We start from the raw sequence: 22936 nt of genomic DNA, 5'->3' as shown, positions 1-22936 counted from the left end.
CTTACTATGTACTAGCCCACGGTACGTGGCTCCTAGTTCACGAGTCACGAGTCGCGACCTATTTATTAATTAAAGCCTCTGCTTACTTAAGAATATTAATCAATAAATAAAGCTTACAAATAATAATACACCAAAACTTGATTTGTATTTCTAACCCAATTACTTTTTAAAATACATGTAATAACATGTAATAACAATAATTTCATTACGATTAAATAGGTTTTTTTAGTAACTGTGTCACGTTTTTTACATTATTACTTATTAGTGACCTGAAGTTCTTATCGTACGATATTTTCATCTCCAATATATTAGTATAACGTTTTAAATATTTTTGTTAGTATAAAATGCATACCTGTTTACTTATTTTATTTTTAAACTTAATATAGGAAGTTGAGTGTTATACATAACATATTATATGAAATAAATAGAATAATACTTTAATTTTTTATATTATTTAATACAATAGCAATTTGCAGTAAAAAAACAATCTGTATACAAACATTACAAACTTATCATGTTCATATGATCTATATAAATATAAATAATGTAGGTACTTACAAATGCAAAAACACATTTAATTTATGTATAATAATTAATTGAAACATAACATTAATATATATTTAATAATTTATTAAACGGACGAACCCAATTACAATAATTATAATATAAAAACATAAAATAACGATATACAGTATATAATATAGCTGTGGTGAGAGGTGTACAATATTATTTAAGTGATTAAATTATTAATGTATAAATTAAAAGAAACAATAGAGATACATATACAAATTTAGATTGGAGACAAATTTTTACTATTGAGAATTTAGATTAATATACAATAATGGATAACTAACGTATAAATAAGCTTATAAATATGTGATATGTACATATTGTACATATTGTACAATGTACATATTATCTATACACAAAGTGCATAATTACCTAAACGTACATAATAATAAAATAAAATATATAATATAACATAATGTACTTAAATATTTTACGCATAATAAAAAACCATCCGTGACTAATTAATTTTATTTGTGACCAGTGGCGCCCAGACAGGTTAGCAAGGAATGCAACTGCATGTGTTATCGAGGGGGGGGGGGTGTGTACTACTGTAGGTTTCACAGGGAAATTAAAACATTTATAGCAAAAACTATAGTCTATACTACCTAATTGATTTCTTTGAATTACAGTGAATAATAAGTGAAAATATTTGTTATAAATAAAAAATTGGGTGGGTGGGTGGGTGGCTAACTTTTTTTAACTGCTTGTGCTCTTAAAATACCTCTGTGCGCCACTGTTTGTGACCATAAATCGTTACAGATGATATTTAATTAGCGCGGAAAATAAACATGTAAAATATATTTACAAAAAGTTATATTTTATATTTTATTTTATTATTATGCACGTAGATAATTATGCCCTTTTTACATACAAAATATTATAATAATATGTATCTAAAAAAAATAACATAAAAAATATTTTTTATTTTTAGATTCTGAACGAAGTGATGAATGTATTGATTTTACAATGATGTGTGTGTGTTTTTTTTTTTTTTTTTTTTTGTCTGTGTACAGCAGAACTAGTCGAAATAATGCTTCGATTTCACACTTTGGGGGTGGTTTCCGATGTAAAAGTGAAGATCCTTGGTGCATTATACAGATCAAAAGTAAACATTTTCCAACAGTTTTCAAAAAATTCGAGAAAAACAAAAAAAAAATGACAGAAAAACGGGAATTTTTACGCAAAATCAGTTTTCGACCAAATCGATTTTTTTATATGGTTGTAATTCAAAAACTAATCACTGTAAATACTTGAAATTTTCACCAAATGTTAAAGTTAGTGATATATATATACAGTTTAATTTTCAAAAAGTTTTGACTTTTTTGAGTTATTTATAGACCACTGAAATTTTCGATTTTTTTGAGAATTTTTTTTTGAAGTGTCGGTAAAAAAATGTTGGACGACCAAAAAAACTTGAAAATTTAATACAAGGTTCCTTATGAGTTGTTCTTATTGTAGCTAAAAAAAATTAAAAATCGTAAGTCACAATTTTTTTAATAAGCGTTTACAGTTCAAAATTTTACGAAATCTGTCGAAAACGCGAAAATTTGCAAGTAATTTTGAAGTTGAAAAATAATAAAAATTTTTGAGTTTATAACTAAGGATTAAAAATACAACACTAAGTTTTCCATAAGTTTTCCTTCAAGTAGCTATAGAGAAAACTCGAAGCATCATTATAGGAAAAATTTTAAGTGCGTTTGAATTTTAAATTTCTACGAAATAGCGTAACGATAATGATTTATCCTCAAAGAATTTAAATATTTGTTATTATTCAAAAAGTATAAGTCGCAGATACTTGAAAATTTTATCAGTTATTTAGATTGGCATTTTCTTTACATGATTTAATTTTCAAAGTATTTTGACTTTTTTCGAGATATTTATAGACAAATGAAATTTTCAATTCTTCTGAAAATTTTCTTTTGAAGTGTTAATAAAATTTGTTTGGCCCTATCAAAATACTTTAAAATTTAATACAAAGTTCCTCATAAGTTATTCTTATAGTAATTAAAAAATTATAAAAATACATAGGCACAATTTTTTTTTTATTAGCATTTGTGGTTCAAATATTGACTTAATACGTAAAAATTACGGCAATTTTCAAATTATCTTAGATCGAAATTCATAAAAGTTTTTCTTTTTAATTCTAAGATTTGAGAATTTAATACAAGGCTCATAATATATTTTTACAATAGCAGTTGAAAAATAAAATAAATGTATAGCCACAATTTTTTTTTTACATGTATTCAAATTTTAATTTTGACAACATACGTAAAAATCACAAAAATTCGTAAATTATTTTATCCTAGAAATTCATAAAAAATTTTCCTTTTATACCTAAGATTTGAAAATTTAATACAAGTCTCCTAAAATATTTTTACAATAGCAGTTGAAAAATACAAGAAATGTATAGTCACATTTTTTTTTACAAGCATTTAAATTTTAATTTTGACAACATACGTAACAATCACGAAAATTCGCAAATTATTATAAGCTAGAAATTCATTAAAAATTTTCTTTTTAAATCTAAGATTTGAAAATTTAATACAAGATTCCTTACAAATTTGTCAATCTTTATCACAAAAAAAATGTCAACCGGAAATTCAAATTAAATTTTTATTAGCATTTGAATTTCAAATATTGACAGAAATTCGTCAAAACCATGAATATTTGCAAATTATTTTGTAGTTCAAAATTCATAATATTGTTTGTATTTATATCTAAGGTTATAAAATTTAACACCAAGTTTTCCATAAGTTTTGCTTCAAATAGCTATAGAGAAAATTTGAAGCGTCATTATAGGAAAAATGTTTTGAGCGTTTGAGTTTTAAATTTTTATGAAATCGTGTAATGATAACGATTTATCCTCAAACGAGTCAAACGAATTTAAATATTATTTGTTATATTTCAAAAATTATAAGTCGTAGATACTTGAAAATTTCACCATATATTTAGATCGGAAATTGAAAAATTGAAAATTTGTACACAGATTATAACACATATATTAGACGAGAAGATTATATTGTGATTACGAAATGTTTTCATGGATATTAGAGAAGAATTTGATTGAAAATTTAATACAAAGTTCCTCATAAGTTATTCTTATAGTGATTAAAAAATTATAAGAATATATAGGCACAATTTTTTTTTATAAGCGTTTATAGTTCAAATTTTCACGAAATCTGTCGAAAATGCGAAAATTTGCAAGTAATTTTGAAGCTGAAAAATCATAAAAGTTTTTGTGTTTATAACTAAGGATTAAGAATACAACACTAAGTTTTCCATAAGTTTTCCTTCAAGTAGCTATTTTGCCTATGTATTCTTATAATTTTTTAATCACTATAATAATAACTTATGAGGAACTTTGTTTTAAATTTTCAAGTATTTTGATAGGGCCAAAAAAATTTTATCGACACTTCAAAAAAAATTTTTCAGGCAAATTGAAAATTTCAGTCATCTATAAATATCTCAAAAAAGTCAAAATATTTTGAAAATTAAATCATGTAAAAAAAATGCCAATCCTAATAACTGGTAAAATTTTCAAGTATCTAGGACTTATACTTTTTGAATAATAACAAATATTTAAAATCGTTTCAGGATAAATCGTTATCGGTACGCTATTTCGTAAAAATTTAAAATTTAAACGCACTTAAAATTTATCCTATAATGATGCTTCGAGTTGTCTCTATAACTACTTTAAAGGAAAACTTATGGAAAACTTAGTGTTGTATTTTTAATCCTTAGTTATAAACAAAAAAATTTTTATGATTTTTCAGCTTCAAAATTACTTGCAAATTTTCGCATTACTACTTCAACACTATATACCTAACTGGCACACAATGAACACGCACAACACTCCAACGTTCATACGTATTACTTAGTTTTATCTAACATTTTATCGTTAACTATAATAATTTTATATATAATTATATTATATTGGTACGTATATAGGTTAAAATAGCCGGATTATTGGACGTACCGGATTATCGAACGGCCGGATTACCGAGATTGTACTGTATTGGTAAAAACTTTTTAAAATTTGTTTCTAATCAAGAATGCCGTAAGTAATAATTTCTGATATGATAAAATCATTTTTTTTTTAAATTATTATTATATTTATTTCACAAAACAAAACAAGTCAATTTATAAATTTAAAATTAATTTATACATAATTTTTACAGCATTTATTAGCATTTTGGAATATTTTCCCAAAAATGTTTTCGTCAATTATAATTTGTTCTATGTACTAAGATCAAATGCCGTACCTATCTTCAACAATACTGACGGCGTTAATGCTAAGTAGGTATAGTGTATTTACGGCGTTATTACCTAGTACCCACGAATTTATCCACGATTTACGGCGTTTTAGTTATTTGATTAGTGCTCATACTTTGGGAGTAATATTTCAGACATTCAGCATTTTCATCTACACAAGTCAAATTTTACAATTATTTATTTGTTTTTACCCTATTTTTTTTTTTTTTTTTTACTACTGTACTGCCCTGCTAAGCAAATGTGCCGTGGCTCGAAAAAAATAAAAAAATTATTTAGTTACGGCATCTGATAGGTTTATCAGTTTTACATTATAAATTTCAAGAGGACGCTACACCCGCATGTGTTGTCTCCGTCTTACAAGTTACAAGTGCGTAACATTGCAAAAACTGTTTCGCGCGGAAAAGAACCGAGAAAGCTACAGTTACTAAGAAACGAAATTTTCACCACATAAAAAGGAGAATTTTGTCTGTGCAATATCGTTTTTATTTTTTCGATACCAGAACTACAAAAAATGTTATTCATGCTTAAAAACACAAAATTAATGTATTTATAAAACAATAAGTTTTTTTTTGTATAAGTGATATCGAAAAAATAAAAACGATATTGCACAGACAAAATTCTCTTTTTTATGTGGTGAAAATTTTGTTTCTTACTTATAAGTTATAACTGTATCTTTCTCGGTTATTTCCCGCGCGAAACAGTTTTTGCAATGTTACGCACTTGTAACACGGAGACAACGCATGCAGGTGTAGCGTCCTCTTAATAAAATATCCCTAAAATTACTTTAAACAGGCAATAAAATCAATTATCTAGATTTCAAACGCCGTAGATACATTACATTGAAAAAAAAAATGCACTACAGTCTACAATATCTTTTGAATTACAGTTATTGACTTTCCAATTAATTTTAGATACACTATGTCTGTATACGTATAGGTAATGGAGACTTGTACGTATTTCACGTATATTCTCTAAATCTGAAAAGAAATTCTTTTAATTTAAAAGTTTCATTTGTTTCCACTTTAATTTTCAAAATGATAAACTGAAATCAACAAACTAAATAAAAAATAAAAACGCTGCGAGTTCAATGAAATTTAATCAATCAACTGTAGGTAGCTTATTAGGTTATATGTATAATAAATCTATATTTATACCACAATCTGAGCCATAGTGTTCCATATAAATTTGATTTGGATTAATATTTAATTGGATGAGTAATGTTTGTAGTGTTTGTACAAAGCTGAAAGCTTTATGTAGCTTATGAGTATGTAATCTGGTGATACATGCATATTATGTCACAAACTTGATAAACTGTCCAAATAAATTAATTCGCAAAATTCCATTACTGTTAAGATGACTAATTAAATGATTTGGTATATCAGATACTTAAACTAATTAATCAACTCAACTTTGGTATAAATAGTAGTGTATGATCGGAAGAATTTCATTTTACATTGTTCTTGCATTGAGATAATATATTGCATTACATACATATTAGTATATTACAATATAGGTATTCCAATATGAATTTCTCGTTGAAGTATATGAAATTATTAGTAAGTACAATGTATTCTTAATTATTTGTAAATTTCCATTATTTATGTTTTATATGTGTTTATTTTTTATATTTTAATAGGTGGCGTTATTCTTACTTCTTTGTTGTTTTGAACCAGCTGTTGAAGCTAAACAAATAATTAAAAGCGATTTTAAATCAGGCCAATACAATGATATTCAAATCAATCAACAGGTATATATATTATTTATCTAATATTAGCTAATTTTTATAACTAGTTTAAATTAAGTCATTTTCATAAAAAAAGTATATATATGTATTATGTATATGAATAATGTATTTTACAATTAGTAATAATATGGAAGTTTTAATTAAATTTTAGTGGAAATATCGCATTTATTATTTATAAATTAGTATAATAATAATTATTATTATTATATATTAGCTGAATCCGTGCACTTTGTTGCACGTTCAAAATCTTACCTCTTATATTCCTCAAACTGTGTATTAAATCCGTTTCTAAGCAACGGTTAAAATTTACTGACGTAATAATCTTACAACGATATTCAATTGAGTTTATCATTATGTAAATTTATTCATTTTATCCAGAAAAGTCTGACAATTCAAATAATCAATTGAATGGTATTTGGGCCTACCACTTTTTAACTCAGCCTATATTCTGCTTTGGAATATGAAATTAAAACTCTAGGTTGACATTCAAAAAGTAAAAAACTTAAAAATTATAAGGATAAAAATATTAAAAAACATATTTTTTTTAATAAAAAGTTGTTATTTAACATGAAACTTTGTAAAAAAATATTTTCAAAAACATTGATACTTTTTGAAATAATGAGTGGTTCATGATAAAAAAATCATCCAGTATATTTATGACTTATATTTAATGCAACATTTTGAGGGGGGTGGGAGGCTCAGTGAGCTCCTCTTTAATAGCTTATATTTTAAGAGCACTTTTGAGTTAATAGGTAACATTATCAATAATCTTATTGATGTAACTCTGTTCAAATTTCTGTTACTCAACATAACTACAAAATTGTTGTTAATAGCAATATTGTTATATTTCTTCACTAATGATGATATATTAGTTTCTTTATTGCTCAGAACCTTCAATGCGTTGTTGGAGTGAAAGAGTATGTGTATTAAAGATAGGATTTGTATCATTATATACAGTGTGTTTCCTTTTAAAGGTAACACTAAGTAATTCTGTCCAGTGACATCGGATTAATATGCGGATTTCGGGAGGGGATAGGGAATACATAAATACACATTTCTTGATGATTTTTACATTTTTAGATCTATCCGTGTGCGCATGCGCAATACAACTTGCATTTTTATAAATGGCAACAGGTGTTTTGAATACCAAATTTGGATAGACCGAATTTTTTTAATTCGATTTGGTCCTTTTTACCATAGCTCTAAAATCAAAATTGACTAAATGGCAACCAGTCAAAGTGTCGATTAATATTATTGAATTTTTCACCAATCATACTAGAATTTTATGAATTATTATGAATTGTATTTATTATTTTTGTATCCGTAGGTTTGCAGATATTATTAAATCATTTAAATCGAAACTTTGACTGGTTGCCATTTAGTCAATTTTGATTTTAGAGCTATGGTAAAAAGGACCAAATCGACTTAAAAAAAATAGGTCTATCCGAATTTGGTATTAAAAACACCTGTTGCCATTTAAAAAAATGCAAATTGTATTGCGCATGCGCACACGGATAGATCTAAAAATGTAAAAATCATCAAGAAATGTGTATTTATGTATTCCCTATCCCCTCCCGAAATCCGCATATTAATCCGATGTCACTGGACAGAATTATTTAGTGTTACCTTTAAAAGGAAACACACTGTATATATCAGTGGTTAATACATAGATACTTTCCAAGAAACGGAGGTAGGTATTTTTCTATTTTAGTATAAATAGGCAAAAGTTCTACATAAAGTGTACCTATATAGTAAATAATAATGTAGGCATAAATTATATAATTTAGCAGAACTCCCATCATAGGTACCTATATTGTTTCTTAGATTACTATAAAACAAAAAACTTTGAAATACTTAGGTATAAATAAAAAATTGTGAGTTTGTATTTTTTTTTAGATTTTTAGGTTTCTAGAAAAACAACTTACAAGGAGTATTCTTGAATTTTCAAGCCAAATTTGTTATTAAATATTTTATAAATTCTTTAAAACAATTATCAACTTTTTACGATGTTGATTTTAGTCGAAACTTAAATTTCATGTGATTATAAAAAAAAATTGTACCTATGAATTTTCGACAATTTTAAAAACTGCTCTAGAAACAAATCATGTGGGATCTCGAATTAATTTATTCAATCTTTTTGACCAGGCATAAAGTTTTTTTATCGATAATTATAGAAAAAAAACTAAATACCAAAATTTAAGTTGCCTATAATAACTTAAATTACTATCAATTTATTGAAAATTCCATTTAACATAGAAAATAATACAAAATGTTGATGTTCCTAATAATAAAACGTGATCATACACAAAAAAAAAACATTTTAAAATCAATACATTTATATCGCTATGCTCAGGATCTGAAATAGTTCTTCACATATAAATCAGATGATATTAAGCTATTGTTAATAGTAATTTTTAATATTTTTTAGATGTTTTATAATTAAGTACATATTAAATTTACTAGATAGTTATTATTTTACAGTAAAAAGAGGATTTAATTATTTATTTAATTTTTCTTTTATTAAATTTAGAAGGTTCCATCAGGAGCTCTCGTTTATTTTTGGCCAAGACATAGAACTACAACACTTAGTGCAAATACAACTGTTATACAAACTAAATCAACAACGTATCCTTCTAATTCAACAAGTGAAAAATGGAATTCAACTACTATGGATCCTCAATCGACAACAAAATTTTCGAATTCAACTAACGAACAATGGAATTCAACTACTATAGCTTCTCAATCTACTACATATGTTTGGAATACAACTACTAAACAATGGAATACAACTACTATAGCTCCTCAATCAACTACATATGTCTGGAATACGACTACTAAACAATGGAACACAACTACTGTGGATCATCAAAGAACAACAAATTCTTCAAATTCAACTAGGGAACAATAGAATACAACTACTATAGCTCCTCAATCAACTACATATCTTTGGAATACGAATACTGAATAATGGAACACAACTACGGTGGATCATCAAACAACAACAAATTCTTGGAATTCAACTTGGGAACAATGGAATACAAATACTATAGCTCCTCAATCGACAGGTGAACAGACCCATTACCATCATCATTTTTAAAGAGTCATTTTCTATTATTGAAGGAAATTCCTGATAATTATATAATTGACTAATAGGTAGCCAGAAAATGAATGATTTTTTTATTTCATGCAATGTTTACCACACAAACTAATAAACTTATACTTATTAATAAATAAATTATTCATTGTTGTTAACAATTAAAATAATAAATCCTATATCAAACAGTTGCAAACATGGTTAATGTACTAGTCATAACTCATAAGTTAAAAATACGTAATATGTTGTGCATAGGTTAAGAAAAAATAGATAATAATAACAAGTGATAAGTAGATATGATAGCACTGCATAATAGAACAATGTGCTAAATAAAAATGGGCAAGACCCTATTCAACCAAATTTATACCTTTCCTTTTCGGTCAAATCAAAAAGTTGAATATTTATCAATTTATATATATATATAATCAGTAATCTTTAATCATGAATACAGCATCAGAAAATGGAATCGCTTATGGCCACCGACCTTCATAATTCCATTTTCCATAAAAGGCTGCAAATTTTTTAATTTACTTTTATTTGTCAATATGGAGTTATTTAATTAACTATTTATATCACCTGACCAGTATTATGATTGTGTTATTTTGATAACAGCAATCTCAGCGTCTTGTAGTTCTTCGGGTTGAATTGGACCAACAATTTTAAGTTTTTTGACATGAATTTTAATAAAGCGTAAACAATAGGCAAATATCCGTAATAATTTATTCCAAGATGAATATTTTTTAATTAGGTTTTAATTTATAGGATCTGCCAATAGAACAATTTTCTCTTTGGCTTCCGGAATCGCACTATTATTAACGTTAATTTTTGATTTGGGCCACTTATCGGAATTGTCAGTGAGCCAGTGAGGGCTCTCCCACCATAACCTATTATTTATTATTTGATCGGGACGACAACCGCGAGATATTAGATCGGCTGGATTATCTTGCGTGTTCACGTGATTCCATTCATTTAAATGGTAACTGGTAAGGTCAGGGTATTTATGTTTACTGCATTCGTCCAACAGTATTCTGAACAGTATTATTCTTATACATATTTTTTTTTTTTAACCAACTCAAGCGATCATTTTTAATAATAATACAATTTTTAATTAAATGTAAAAAAGAAATAAGTATCTAAATATAACATATAATACATGTATAAAATAATAAAATAATAATACAATAATTGTTTACTCTAATTTATTAAAAAAATTGACATTTATTCTTAAAACAATATTTTTTTCGAAAATTCATATCTTAAAAATCTTCTTTCATTCGTCGCTGTTCGTTGGTAAATATGTATTTTTGCGTAGTCGCTTTATTTATTTTTGGTATTAACCCTTTATCTACATTTTCTGCACATCTTCAGTCTTGAATCCCAACACATTTGAGCCTATGACTATAATGTGATCCACCGTTGGAAGCAATCAATCGATCGCATTTCCCCATTACGGGTGTATCGCTCTTGCAGAGCTGCAGCCTGTCTCGTGTGCCACTACAACAGTGGCGGATCCAGCCAAAAATAACGGGGGGGGGAGCAGTAGTATTTCATAGACGTAAATATAGAGGCTGTTTCCAAAAATGAATAATTAATATACACAATACATTTTATATGGATATGAATTTTTTTAAAGAATGGAGATCGCCCCCCCCCTGGATCCGCTACTGCCAGAGCCCAACTTAGAGGGGCTAGGGGAGCTGCAGCCCCGGGCCCCGATATAAATTAGGGCCCCGGGCCTCTGTTGATATTTAATTATTAAAGTGGCATTTTGAAATAATTGTATGATATTACTGGTTACGTATAGTTTCGTTAGTCACGTAGGTATAGTAATGAAATTTATGATTATTTTCTAATCGATAAAATAAACTATTAAGTTTTAAAATAAAGTAGGTCAAAAGCACAGGTAAAAAGTAGGTCATTAAAAAATTTGACCCGGGCCCCAAAATTCCTAAGTTGGGCTCTGGCCACTGCGCTACAATATGATCCGACAACGTTTTTAGTCGATTCGAATCCGATTATTCGGTGGCTGCAATGTTGTTGAATGACATATAAATCTATTCGGATATACTTGATTGCTCGTCGGTTTTGATTATGTTACGATTGCATTAAATGCGACAACTACATATAGGACGTTTTTATGTAAAATTAAAAAAAAAAACATTTCAATAGTTGAAGATTAATTTTTATTAAAGTATACACTAGTGTGCTTGACGTTGACTTGTTGATGGACGATATCGGTGATTTCTGATATTATACAAACATGAATTGTGAATTGTGATATCCCGATATGTTTTCGCCCCGTTACGTTGCAACTGCAGGACATCTACATTTTTTGTACTTGAAAAAACAATAGTGGGTAGTAACGGATCGTGTTTAAGTAGCAATTTAATATGTGGTATATGCAACTATCTACAGTATATTTTGGAAATAATAATATTCTTATTATTATAAGGATTAATTTTACGTTATAAATTATTCCATTATTCCATTATATATATACCTAGTATTTTTAAACACTCGATATTATATGTGACAAATGACAATAGAAATGTCATGACATTTGATCCGGAAGCCGCGGAGCCCGTGCATGCCAAATTATGAGAGCGTAGAGTTGACTAATAATTGATCAATTTCATCAAATGAGTCCTCATCATCGTCATCGACACCCATTGGTAATACACCTTCGTTCTCATGATTTATTGTGTACATAGCATCCTCGTCGACATCCATTGGTATTACATCAGTGTTTTTCTGTTTCATCACGTGCATAACCGTCTTACGACTAGATGGTAAAATCTTGTGACATACAACATCTCTGAATCGTTGTGCGTTTGGCAACGAAGATGACATTATTAATATGTTAACCCCAACCTCGTTAATTATTGTTTCTGGTTGCCATATTGAAGGGATTTCTCTGAAGGTAAAACAATGTACGATGTCATTCCAACGTTGTTTGAATTGTGTATTCTTAATAAACGAGAATCAATTGCACGAGAAAGTTCATCGTAACCAAGTTGTTGGACCACATCATTACCCTTTGTCCACACTTCACCGTTCACAGGATGGATGAATGATATACACGTGAAATCAACGACGACGAACGTTTGTAGAACGACGGACATATTGAAATGTTATTGAAAACGCGTGTATCCGGGATGACTGCTAATTGAATACTGGCCGCGTGATTAAAAACCAAAGTCTCTTATATGACACATAATTACGAATACGACTATGATATTTTAAACGCTGGACGTTAAATTTTGACTCGTACGAAGTTTCGTGTAGTAGATTACGTTTGTAAGTTCACAACCAGCTTTTCCGTAGTAACTACAATTTTTCAATCGGGAATGTCTCGCTCAGAGAACTCCGATTTTACGTTATCAAGTTGCAACTTATAGTACTTTTACAGCATACATTGCATTACAGTTTGTCGCAGTAAACGTCTAATACTGTGCACACTATGATTTTCACGCGTAACGATTCAACCGCACATCTACATTTTTTCACATGTAACGATGATGTTATTAGTATAGGTATAATAAAAGATGTTGTCAAGTAGCGATTTATTATAGCTCGGTATACATTGCATTACGATTAGTAATAAGTAAAATAAACGTTGGCATTTAAACATAATTTGCTGAGGAACCCGTCTCATGAAAGAATATCGATAGAATCGTATGACGGTACAGCCAGTTGGAAGTAAGAAAAATATCGATTTATAATCTGATATACGTTGCGTTTCGGTTTGTCGCAGACTCGCAGTAAACATCTACTGCAGACTATCTTTTACGCACAAGGCATAACGATTCTACATTTTTTATAATCATACAATATATCAGTAACCTACGGTACCATATATTGTTAAGTGTTAACGTATATATTAGGCATGTTGTGTTAAATTAGTCAAAAGTTTATTAACTATTACTATACTTAACTTTACTATTGTACTAGTGCTCGTACGACGTTTTCTTGTTGATCGACAATATCGGTGATTTCTGATATTATATAAACACGAATTGCGATATCCCAACATGTTTTCGACGCGTTACGTTGCAACTGCAATGGACATCTACATTTTTTTGGAGGTACTTTTAAAAACAATCGTGTGTAGTTGCGGAGCATATTTAAGTAGCGACTCATAATGCTTTATAATTAAAAGCTCATAATTTGGCATGCATGAGCTGCAGTTTCCTGATCAACACTACATCGAGGCAATCAGCAAGCTCCGTGACATTTTTATCGTTACATATAATTTACTTTATACTCTATAATTATAGAATAATAGCTTATTATATTATACTACTTAAGTAGTATTAAAAAAAAAATTAATTACATCTTCAAATAGCTTTTGTTATCGAATGCATTAAAGTACTATATAATTATAAAACAATTAAATATATAATGGAATAAAAATCAAACTGTAGTTTCATTTATTTAAAAAAAAATAGTATTATTTATTAATATTATTAATTAAATATACGGCCAACAATGACGATTGGGTGATATTTATAACCCTTAAACATTTTTAAATTGCATAATTTGTATGATAGTTGGCAATGTATAAGAATTATAAAAAAGTCAACTTAAATAGTAACAAGAAAATATGAATGAAAATATATCGCACATTAATTAATAATTATTGTAGAAATATTTCATAGAACTAGTAGAACATGCAGGTCGTCTCAGGGAATTACTAGTTTTCGATTTTTCTTTGAACACTGAGCTGGTATAATACTCTTACAGTTCTGCTAGACAGCGCCGTCGAGACAAGTCAGCGAATCGAAAATGATGCATTTCGCATCACCGTTGACGATAACGTAAAACTATTATGAAATCTATCGTCAACCAACGTGACTTAACATAACTAAAACCATAAATATACATAGTATATACTTTGTGCACGGTTTACGGGTTTTTCTTTTATCATGATTATAATTTAATATAAGTAATAAGGTAATAGTGTATATGATGTAAAGCTCAACAGATTCAGACCATTTTTTTAAACAGTTTAAAAATGGTCAGATTAGGATTGTGAAACATATTGTGGTATACACACAAGGAGTACGCCCCGATCGTGATTACAGATTGTTGAATATGTAGTATCGGGTATAGCTACACGATTGCGAACGAATGCCGCTTATCGGAAAAATTTGTTTTTTTAGCCGAAAACCGAACGATTGCGAACGTTTTTTTAGGCTACGTTGCTAAGTTTATATTTCTAAATATATATATATTATATATAAATAATACAATGTGACGTTATAACTACGTTACAAACTAAAATACTTAATTTTTTAAAATCAATAAATCTAATAGACCAAATATAATGTTAATATAATGTAAATATAATTATAATTATGTAATAAACGTATCTACAAAAAAAAAAAAACTGTAACTAATGGCCTATGATGGCGGGTTATATATAAAAAAAAAAAAAAACTAAAATACAACTATACAAAATAATAGGTCATGTTAAAAACAGCGATTGATTAAAAAAAATTCGATATTAATACTAATAATACTGTTTAATAAGTTACAAGCAAATAAATACACAAATAAATTTAAAAAAATTAAAATAGTTGTTCTGTATTTTTTTTTTATTTATTTAAATTTTTTAATGTTAATTCAATTCTAGATTTATCTTTTTTGGCCATAGAATTATGTACTTTATTTTTAATAGAATTTATTATTGTCAAAGTGTGTGCCTGTGTTTGTTTTAAAACTGAAAACATTGCGTGTGTTGAAGGTTGGGAGTTATAAAACTGACTTAAAATAATATATAATATAAAATCTATTTTATAATATAAATATAATTTACTAATAATGAATCTGGCAACGCTGTACGGAAAAAGGCAGGTAAAAACGTTCGCAATCGTGATACGGGAAAAGGTCCGTTCGCAATCGTTCCATTCGCAATCGTATATCACCCGTAGTAGCTGCTGTTGCAATTTGGGGTGATGCGGAGGTGGTTGTTTGTAAAGTGTCAATAAATAAGGTATGTGTGCTGTAACTATAGAAGCTGATTGATGTACTGAGTGTCTAAAATCGGAACTAGGAACACAACGCTCAATCAACAAATTGAATAGGTATATAAAATTAAAAAAAAAAAAATAGAGATGTCGGTCGATATTTTAACTAAAATATTGATTTCAACTTGTTTGACAGAACTTCGTACAATTATCATTGTACCAACACTTTTTGGCAAAAATATTGTTAGCTTCGTTAAAATTTTTTATTTTTTTTAGTTTACGAAAAACTAAAAGTTATCAAATAATACACAATCGTAATAAACACCGACGAGCAATCAAGTATATTCGAATAGATCGATATGTCATTCAACGATATTGCAACCACCGAATAATAGGATCGAAATCGACCAAAAGCGTTTTCGGATCGTTGGAGCGGCACACGAGACGGGCAGCTCTGCAAGAGCGATACATCCGAAACTTGGAACTCCAAGGAGTCATTGGAACTTTTTCAACCGTACGCTAGAGCCGTCGCACCCATAGTCGATCATATCTGCATAATGTAAACCCTGAGAATTGTTACGAATATACAATCTATTGAAGAATATTAAATTTGAATGCACTTAGTGAATTCTGATAGCTATTACAATCGCTCGGACATAAACGAGCGAGGAGTAACGTCCAGCACCCAGCGTGCGGGAAATCGTACTGATCAGTGATCACTCTCTACTATGGCCATTGAGTCTGTCAGGTACTTGGGTGACGGTACCGCGGGTAAAAACGATGAACAAAACAAATACATTTTTCAATATTAGAGATTTGACAAGACAGCCCGTGCGCATCTGTGAGTACACGAGTAGTCGTCGTCACTTCGTCAGTGCCATAATTTCCGCCACTGTAGACGTACCTATTTCATATTTGTGTTGCTGCAGCAGTCATTAAACCATACCAAAAATCATTTTATCTTTCGGTGCAGACTACGTTATTTTGTAAAAACGCATAGTCGTCGCATTGCAAGATGGGTAACAGAATCGACGAGTTAAAATAAATGATACTTACGTACATAATATAAAAAAAAATAATTGGAAAATAACTACATTTATTACAAAATATTCAAGTATGTCATTCAACGACGTCGTAGTCACCGAATGTGATCGGATTCGGATCGTAGCGACGTATTGTCAGCTGTCAGGTAATGAAAGTTGCACGCGAGATGGGCAACTCTGCCGAACGCAACTTGTGAGGACTGAAGGCGTGCGCGGGATGCGATATACATCCTTAACGTGGAACTCCTGTGACTTCCCAACCAAATATTTAACCTAACTAAGTATAACCAGCACCAACATGAGTGCGTAGTATGTGATGCAAATCCTTAATATAATAAAGCAAATTGTGTAGAACACAACCTTGAAGTACGATCAATTTAATAATAATAGTAGGTACCTATAGTATATAAATTAAATTATTCATACCTTTATGTAAATTATATTAACAAATGTATACAACAAATACAACTGTTACGTACTCTTAAAGAATCGTTTCATATACCGGTTCATTTAACTAAACTTTCTAATATTTTGCATAACTGTTAAAATTCAACAAAAAAGTATATTAAAAAATATATGTTATAATATGTATAATGATTAAATTATGTTATAATATGTTATGTAGGTACTTCCTGTTTATTAGACATTTATACAATTAATGTTTTATGATTTGGCGTTTTTATTTTATTTATTTACCTATTATTTATTAATTGCATGGTATAAATACAAGTATATGCAGTATACCTACCCAAGACACATAATTAGTAGGATAAATGGTGGTCTAAATTTGTAGCTATAAAAATATAACTAACATAAAAAAAGGTAGAAAAACTTCGTAGGAATTTTCTATTAAATTTTCAAATGTTAGGTAGGTAGCTTTTGAAAATTAAAACCGAAATATAATTAGCAAATTTTCAAGATCTCAATGAAATAAAATGAAAATTTCATTTACATGGAGAATTCTAATATGTTTACTAATTAATATTAGGTGATAACTTCGAATTTCTACAGTTATTCGTTTTTGAATTACATCAAAATATCAAAAACTAATTAATGAGATCCCGTTAATTTATCATTTTACCTCTAATTATCAAATATCATAAAAATCTAAATTCAAACGCAATTACTTTTACTTTACGATAAACTTTGAAATTCAGAGTGGAGCGATGAATGTATTGATTTTACAATGATATGTATTTTTTTTTTGTGTTTGAGTATATGATATGTTGTCGAACTAATGCTTCGATTTTCGACTTCAGTAGCTTTTCCGATTGGAAAGTGAATCTAGTTGGTGCTTGGTGAATCTTGAAATTCCTAATATTTTTCACAAGCACCGAGTAAAACAAAAAAAAATTAAGGAAAAACGGGAAGTTTTACTCAAAATTATAAGTTTTGAGAAATTCGAAATTTGATATTGGTGTATTCTAAAACAAATTATCGTAAACTTGAAATTTTCACTGAATGTTTATATTGGATTAAATTTTTCAAATCTTATTAAGTTAATTATTATTATAGACATTTTAAATTTTCGATCTTTTTAGTTTTAGGTGATGAATGTATTGATTTTACAATGATGTGTGTTTTTTTTTTTTGTGTGTCTGTGTACAGCATTACTAGTCGAAATAATGCTTCGATTTCAAACTTTGGGGGTGGTTTCCGATGTAAAAGTGAAGATCCTTGGTGCATTATAGAGGTCAAAAGTAAACATTTTCCAACAGTTTTCAAAAAAATCGAGAAGAACAAAAAAAAAAAAAATGACAGAAAAACGGGAATTTTTACGCAAAATCAGTTTTCGACCAAATCGATTTTTTTATATGGTTGTAATTCAAAAACTAATCATTATAAATACTTGAAATTTTCACCAAATGTTTATGTTAGTGGTATCTATATACAGTTTAATTTTCAAACATTTTCGACTGTTTTTGAGTTATTTATAGATCACTGAAATTTTAAATTTTTTTGAGAATGTTGTTGGATGACTAAAAAAACTTGAAAATTTAATACAAGGTTCCTTATGAGTTGTTCTTATTGTAGCTAAAAAAAATTAAAAATCGTAAGTCATCATTTTTTTTAATAAGCGTTTATAGTTCAAAATTTTACGAAATCTGTCAAAAACGCGAAAATTTGCAAGTAATTTTGAAGTTGAAAAATCATAAAATTTTTTGCGTTTATAACTAAGGATTAAAAATACAACACTAAGTTTTCCTTCAAGTAACTATAGAGAAAACTCGAAGCATCATTATAGCAAAAATTTTAAGTGCGTTTGAATTTTAAATTTTTACGAAATAGCGTAACGATAATGATTTAATAAATCGTTATATTTATCCTCAAACGATTTTAAACATTTATTATTATTTAAAAAGTATAAGTCGTAGATACATGAAAATTGTACCAGTTATTTAGATTGTCATTTCCTATACATGATTTAATTTTCGAAATATTTTTACTTTTTTTTAGATATTTATAGACAACTGAAATTTTCAATTTTTCTGAAAATTGTTTTTTGAAGTGTCGTTAATATTTTTTTGGCTCTATCAAAAAACTTGAAAATTTAATGCAAAGTTCCTCATAAGTTATTCTTATAGTGATTAAAAAATTATAAGAATACATAGTTACAATTTTTTTTTATTAGCATTTGAAGTTCAAATATTGACAAAAATTCGTAAAAACCATGAATATTTTATTTTTGTGCCTGTCATCACGTTTTGGGGAAGTAAAAGTGCATCGATTTTTGACTTCAGTACCTCGTTCGATCAGAAAGTGAATCTTGTCGGTACTTTGGGGTGGTCAAAACTAGAAAATGTTTTAAATAATCGGGATAAACAAACTAAAAATTAAGGGAAAAACGGGAAATTTTACGCACAATCAGTTTTCGACAAAATCAATTCGATTTTTGATGTAACTTTAAAACAAATGACCATTGATACATGCAATTTTCACCAAATGTTTATATAAGTGAACTATATCCACCGTGAAATTTTTGACTTAAGTTGAACTATTCATTGGCATATGCAATTTTCGATCATTATTAGTTTTTTTTAAATTAATATCGATAAAAATTTATTTTTTGGCTAGAAAATCTTGAAAATGTAATACAAGGCTCTTAACATATTGTTACAATAGCAGTTGAAAAATAAAAGAAATTCATAGTCACTATTTTTTTTATAAGCATTCCAATTTTGAATTTTGACAAAATACGTAAAAATCACAAAAATTCGCAAATTGTTTTAAGCTAGAAATTCATAAAAAATTTTCTTTTTAAATCTAAGATTTGAAAATTTAATACAAGAGTCGTTACAAATTTGTCAATCTTTATCACAAAAAAAATGTCCACCGGAAATTCAAATTAAATTTTTATTATCATTTGAATTTCAAATATTGACGAAAATTCGTCAAAACCATGAATATTTGCAAATTATTTTGTAGTTCAAAATGCAATTGAAAAATAAAATATTTGTTTCAAAATAGAATATATGACAATATTTAAATATAATATATCCTAGACTTACAAATCATCTCCGTTCAGAATCGTTTTTCTTATACAATGATACCTATCATTCAGGGGCGTATTTAGAAATGTCTTAAGGGGGGGGGGGCACAAACAAAAAGTTCGAATTTGCGTACATGGGGCGTAGAGTTGTAAAATTTCTCATATAATAAAATTTAGTATAAAATACGGTGAAGGGGGGAGGCATGGGCCCCATGTGCCCCTCCATAAATACGCCCCTGATATCATTGTATTTAAATCTAACCTACCCTAGTGAGATGTCCACCCCACCACTTAATGTACAGCAGAGCGACATCCACTTACCCGCTTTTTTTAAAAATTAATATCGATAAAAATGTATTTTTATTTTTTATAAATGAGAGTAAAATGTTATTAGTTTGGTAAAAAAGCTTCAAACTTTAATACAAAGTTTCTAATATATTGCTACAACAGCAGTTAAAAAACATTAATAATACATAGTTACAATGTTTTTAATAAGAATTCAAAGTTCAAATTTGGACAAAATATGTAAAAATCACGAACATTTGAAATTTATTTTAAGTTAGAAATTCATAAAAATTTATCTTTTTAAATCTAAGATTTGAAAATTCAATACAAGATTTTCTTCATAAGTTTGTCTACTTTTATCAAATAAAAAATTATTAATACATTTTTATGAGCATTAGAATTACATCATATTGAATATTCACTAAATTTCTCTTGTACCGATACTTATTTTGTTGTTAATAAAAAATGAATACGAGTTGTTGTAGAAACTTGAAATTATCACCAAATGTTTATTTTATCAATTCCTATACTTGATAAAATTTTCAAAATATTTCAACAATTCTTACGTTATTTATAGACATTTTACACATTTTTAATTTTTTTTTATGAAAACTAGACAAAAGACATAGTGCGAATTAGTGCCACAATTACCTAATTACTACTACTTACTAACTATTACAACACAGGTACTAAACAATGATATTATATTGTATTTATAATATTATTATTTATTAATTATTATTTTTGCCTATTGAATATTGGTAATAAAAACAACAAATGTTAATAAAAATGTAAATTTCTAACAATTTCTTGACCTAAAATAGTTCGTGCCCTTAATAGTTAATTGAAAATAAAAATTCGGTCTACAGTTATTAGATGCGGGAAAATAAAATCAAAATTTTAAAAAACCGTTCTTGAAACCGACAAATTTTAAAAACCTTTTTTGAAACCGAAACCAAAACCAGCAAATTTGAAAAACCAATCTTAAAACCTAAACCAAAACCAGAAAATGTAGAAAACTGTTCTCAAAAACCGGAACCGGAACCGTTAAAATTTGATACGGTTTCGATCCCTGGTTCTAATATTAATAGTTAATGTCATTAATAATTTATATTAATAGGTACTTTATAATTAATTGTGTATACCTATTATACGAATAACTGAATGAGTCGGGTACATAATGAATCTGATTTAGTGATTTGATTAATTTAAAATTTATTTTATATAGGTACCTACATTTTTTTTTTGAATTAATAACATTATTTATATTGTTATATGGTATAACATAATATCCTAGACTGACAAACCGCCTCCACTCAGAATTGTTTTTCATATACAATGATATTATATAATTGAATTAAAATGTAATACCATCCAATGCAGTAACCCTCTTGTAACCTACTATACAGCAGAGCGACATCAACTTACCAGCTTTTTTTTGTTGTTGTTAAAAATAGAAAAACTTATAAGACTTTCTTATATTGGCCATGAAAAAAAGTCTATGAATAGGTTAGATATGAAACTAAAAAATTATTTAAAAATCTTCGTGATTTTCGGAATTTTGATGAATTTAATAAAAATTTGAATTTTAAATGTCTATAAAAAAATAATGATGTGCGTGTATCCAGGGTTGGGCACTTTTCAATTACAGTAATTTAATTACAGTAATTCAATTACTTAAGTAATTTGAAATTAGTAATTAATTATTAAATATTGATGTAATTTGTAATTGGTAATTAATTATTAAATGTTGATTTAATTTGTAATTGGTATATTGAATTACAATTTTTTCTAATTTATCTAATTTATATTAGATAATATTCTTATTTTTTGTTTTTTTTTGATTTAATTTATATACTTTTTTCATATAATAATATAATTAACTAATACAATTGTAATACAATTTTTAAATGTAATTGGTAATTGTAAGTAATTCAATTATGTAATTTGTAATTTGTAATTAAATGTTCTACAATCATGTAATTAGTAATTAGTAATTAATTACTGGTATTTTGAGTAATTTGTAATTAATTACTTTTTTTTTGTAATTTGTCCATCCCTGCGTGTATCTTTAATAATTGTGTATGTTATTAAATAAATTATGATGTACTCTGAATAAAATTGTTTAAATAGTAAATATTTATTTATAATATAATATAATATAAATATTATATTAATAACTTAAGTGTTTACGGTCATAAGTTTTTCATCGAAAATTGCTAATTGCGAAAAATTCTCAATTTTCCTTCATTTTTGTGTTTGTTTTTCTCGACGCTTTCAAATATTAATAAGAATCATTTTTTTTATGTTTATTTTCCCATGTAATTTCCCTTCTCTGCTATGAATTTTAAACTTTTACCTCCCAAATACACCAAGTATAAATTTTATTATCTAAAATCAGAGCATTTCAACTGCCTCAAATGTTGATGATAGCGAAAAAAAGTCACACAAATCATTGTATATAAGTAC

General features: G+C 27.6%; 1 protein-coding gene across 1 annotated transcript; it reads left to right on the top strand.

Moving 5' to 3' along the window:
* Positions 1-6271: 6271 nt before the first annotated feature.
* On the top strand, positions 6272-9821 carry LOC107168801 (uncharacterized). The gene is made up of 3 exons (XM_015518325.2): positions 6272-6398; positions 6479-6589; positions 9117-9821. The coding sequence occupies exons 1-3, from the start codon at positions 6366-6368 to the stop codon at positions 9492-9494; spliced, it is 522 nt and encodes a 173-aa protein (XP_015373811.2). The 5' UTR covers positions 6272-6365; the 3' UTR covers positions 9495-9821.
* Positions 9822-22936: the final 13115 nt, after the last annotated feature.

This window comes from Diuraphis noxia, unplaced genomic scaffold (genome assembly GCF_037042655.1).
Source record: "Diuraphis noxia isolate RWA-SAM2 unplaced genomic scaffold, SU_Dnox_SAM2 contig0001, whole genome shotgun sequence".
Classification (NCBI taxonomy): domain Eukaryota; kingdom Metazoa; phylum Arthropoda; class Insecta; order Hemiptera; family Aphididae; genus Diuraphis; species Diuraphis noxia.
Note: the sequence above shows the minus strand (reverse complement) of the source record. Positions and strands in the feature narration are given on the sequence as shown.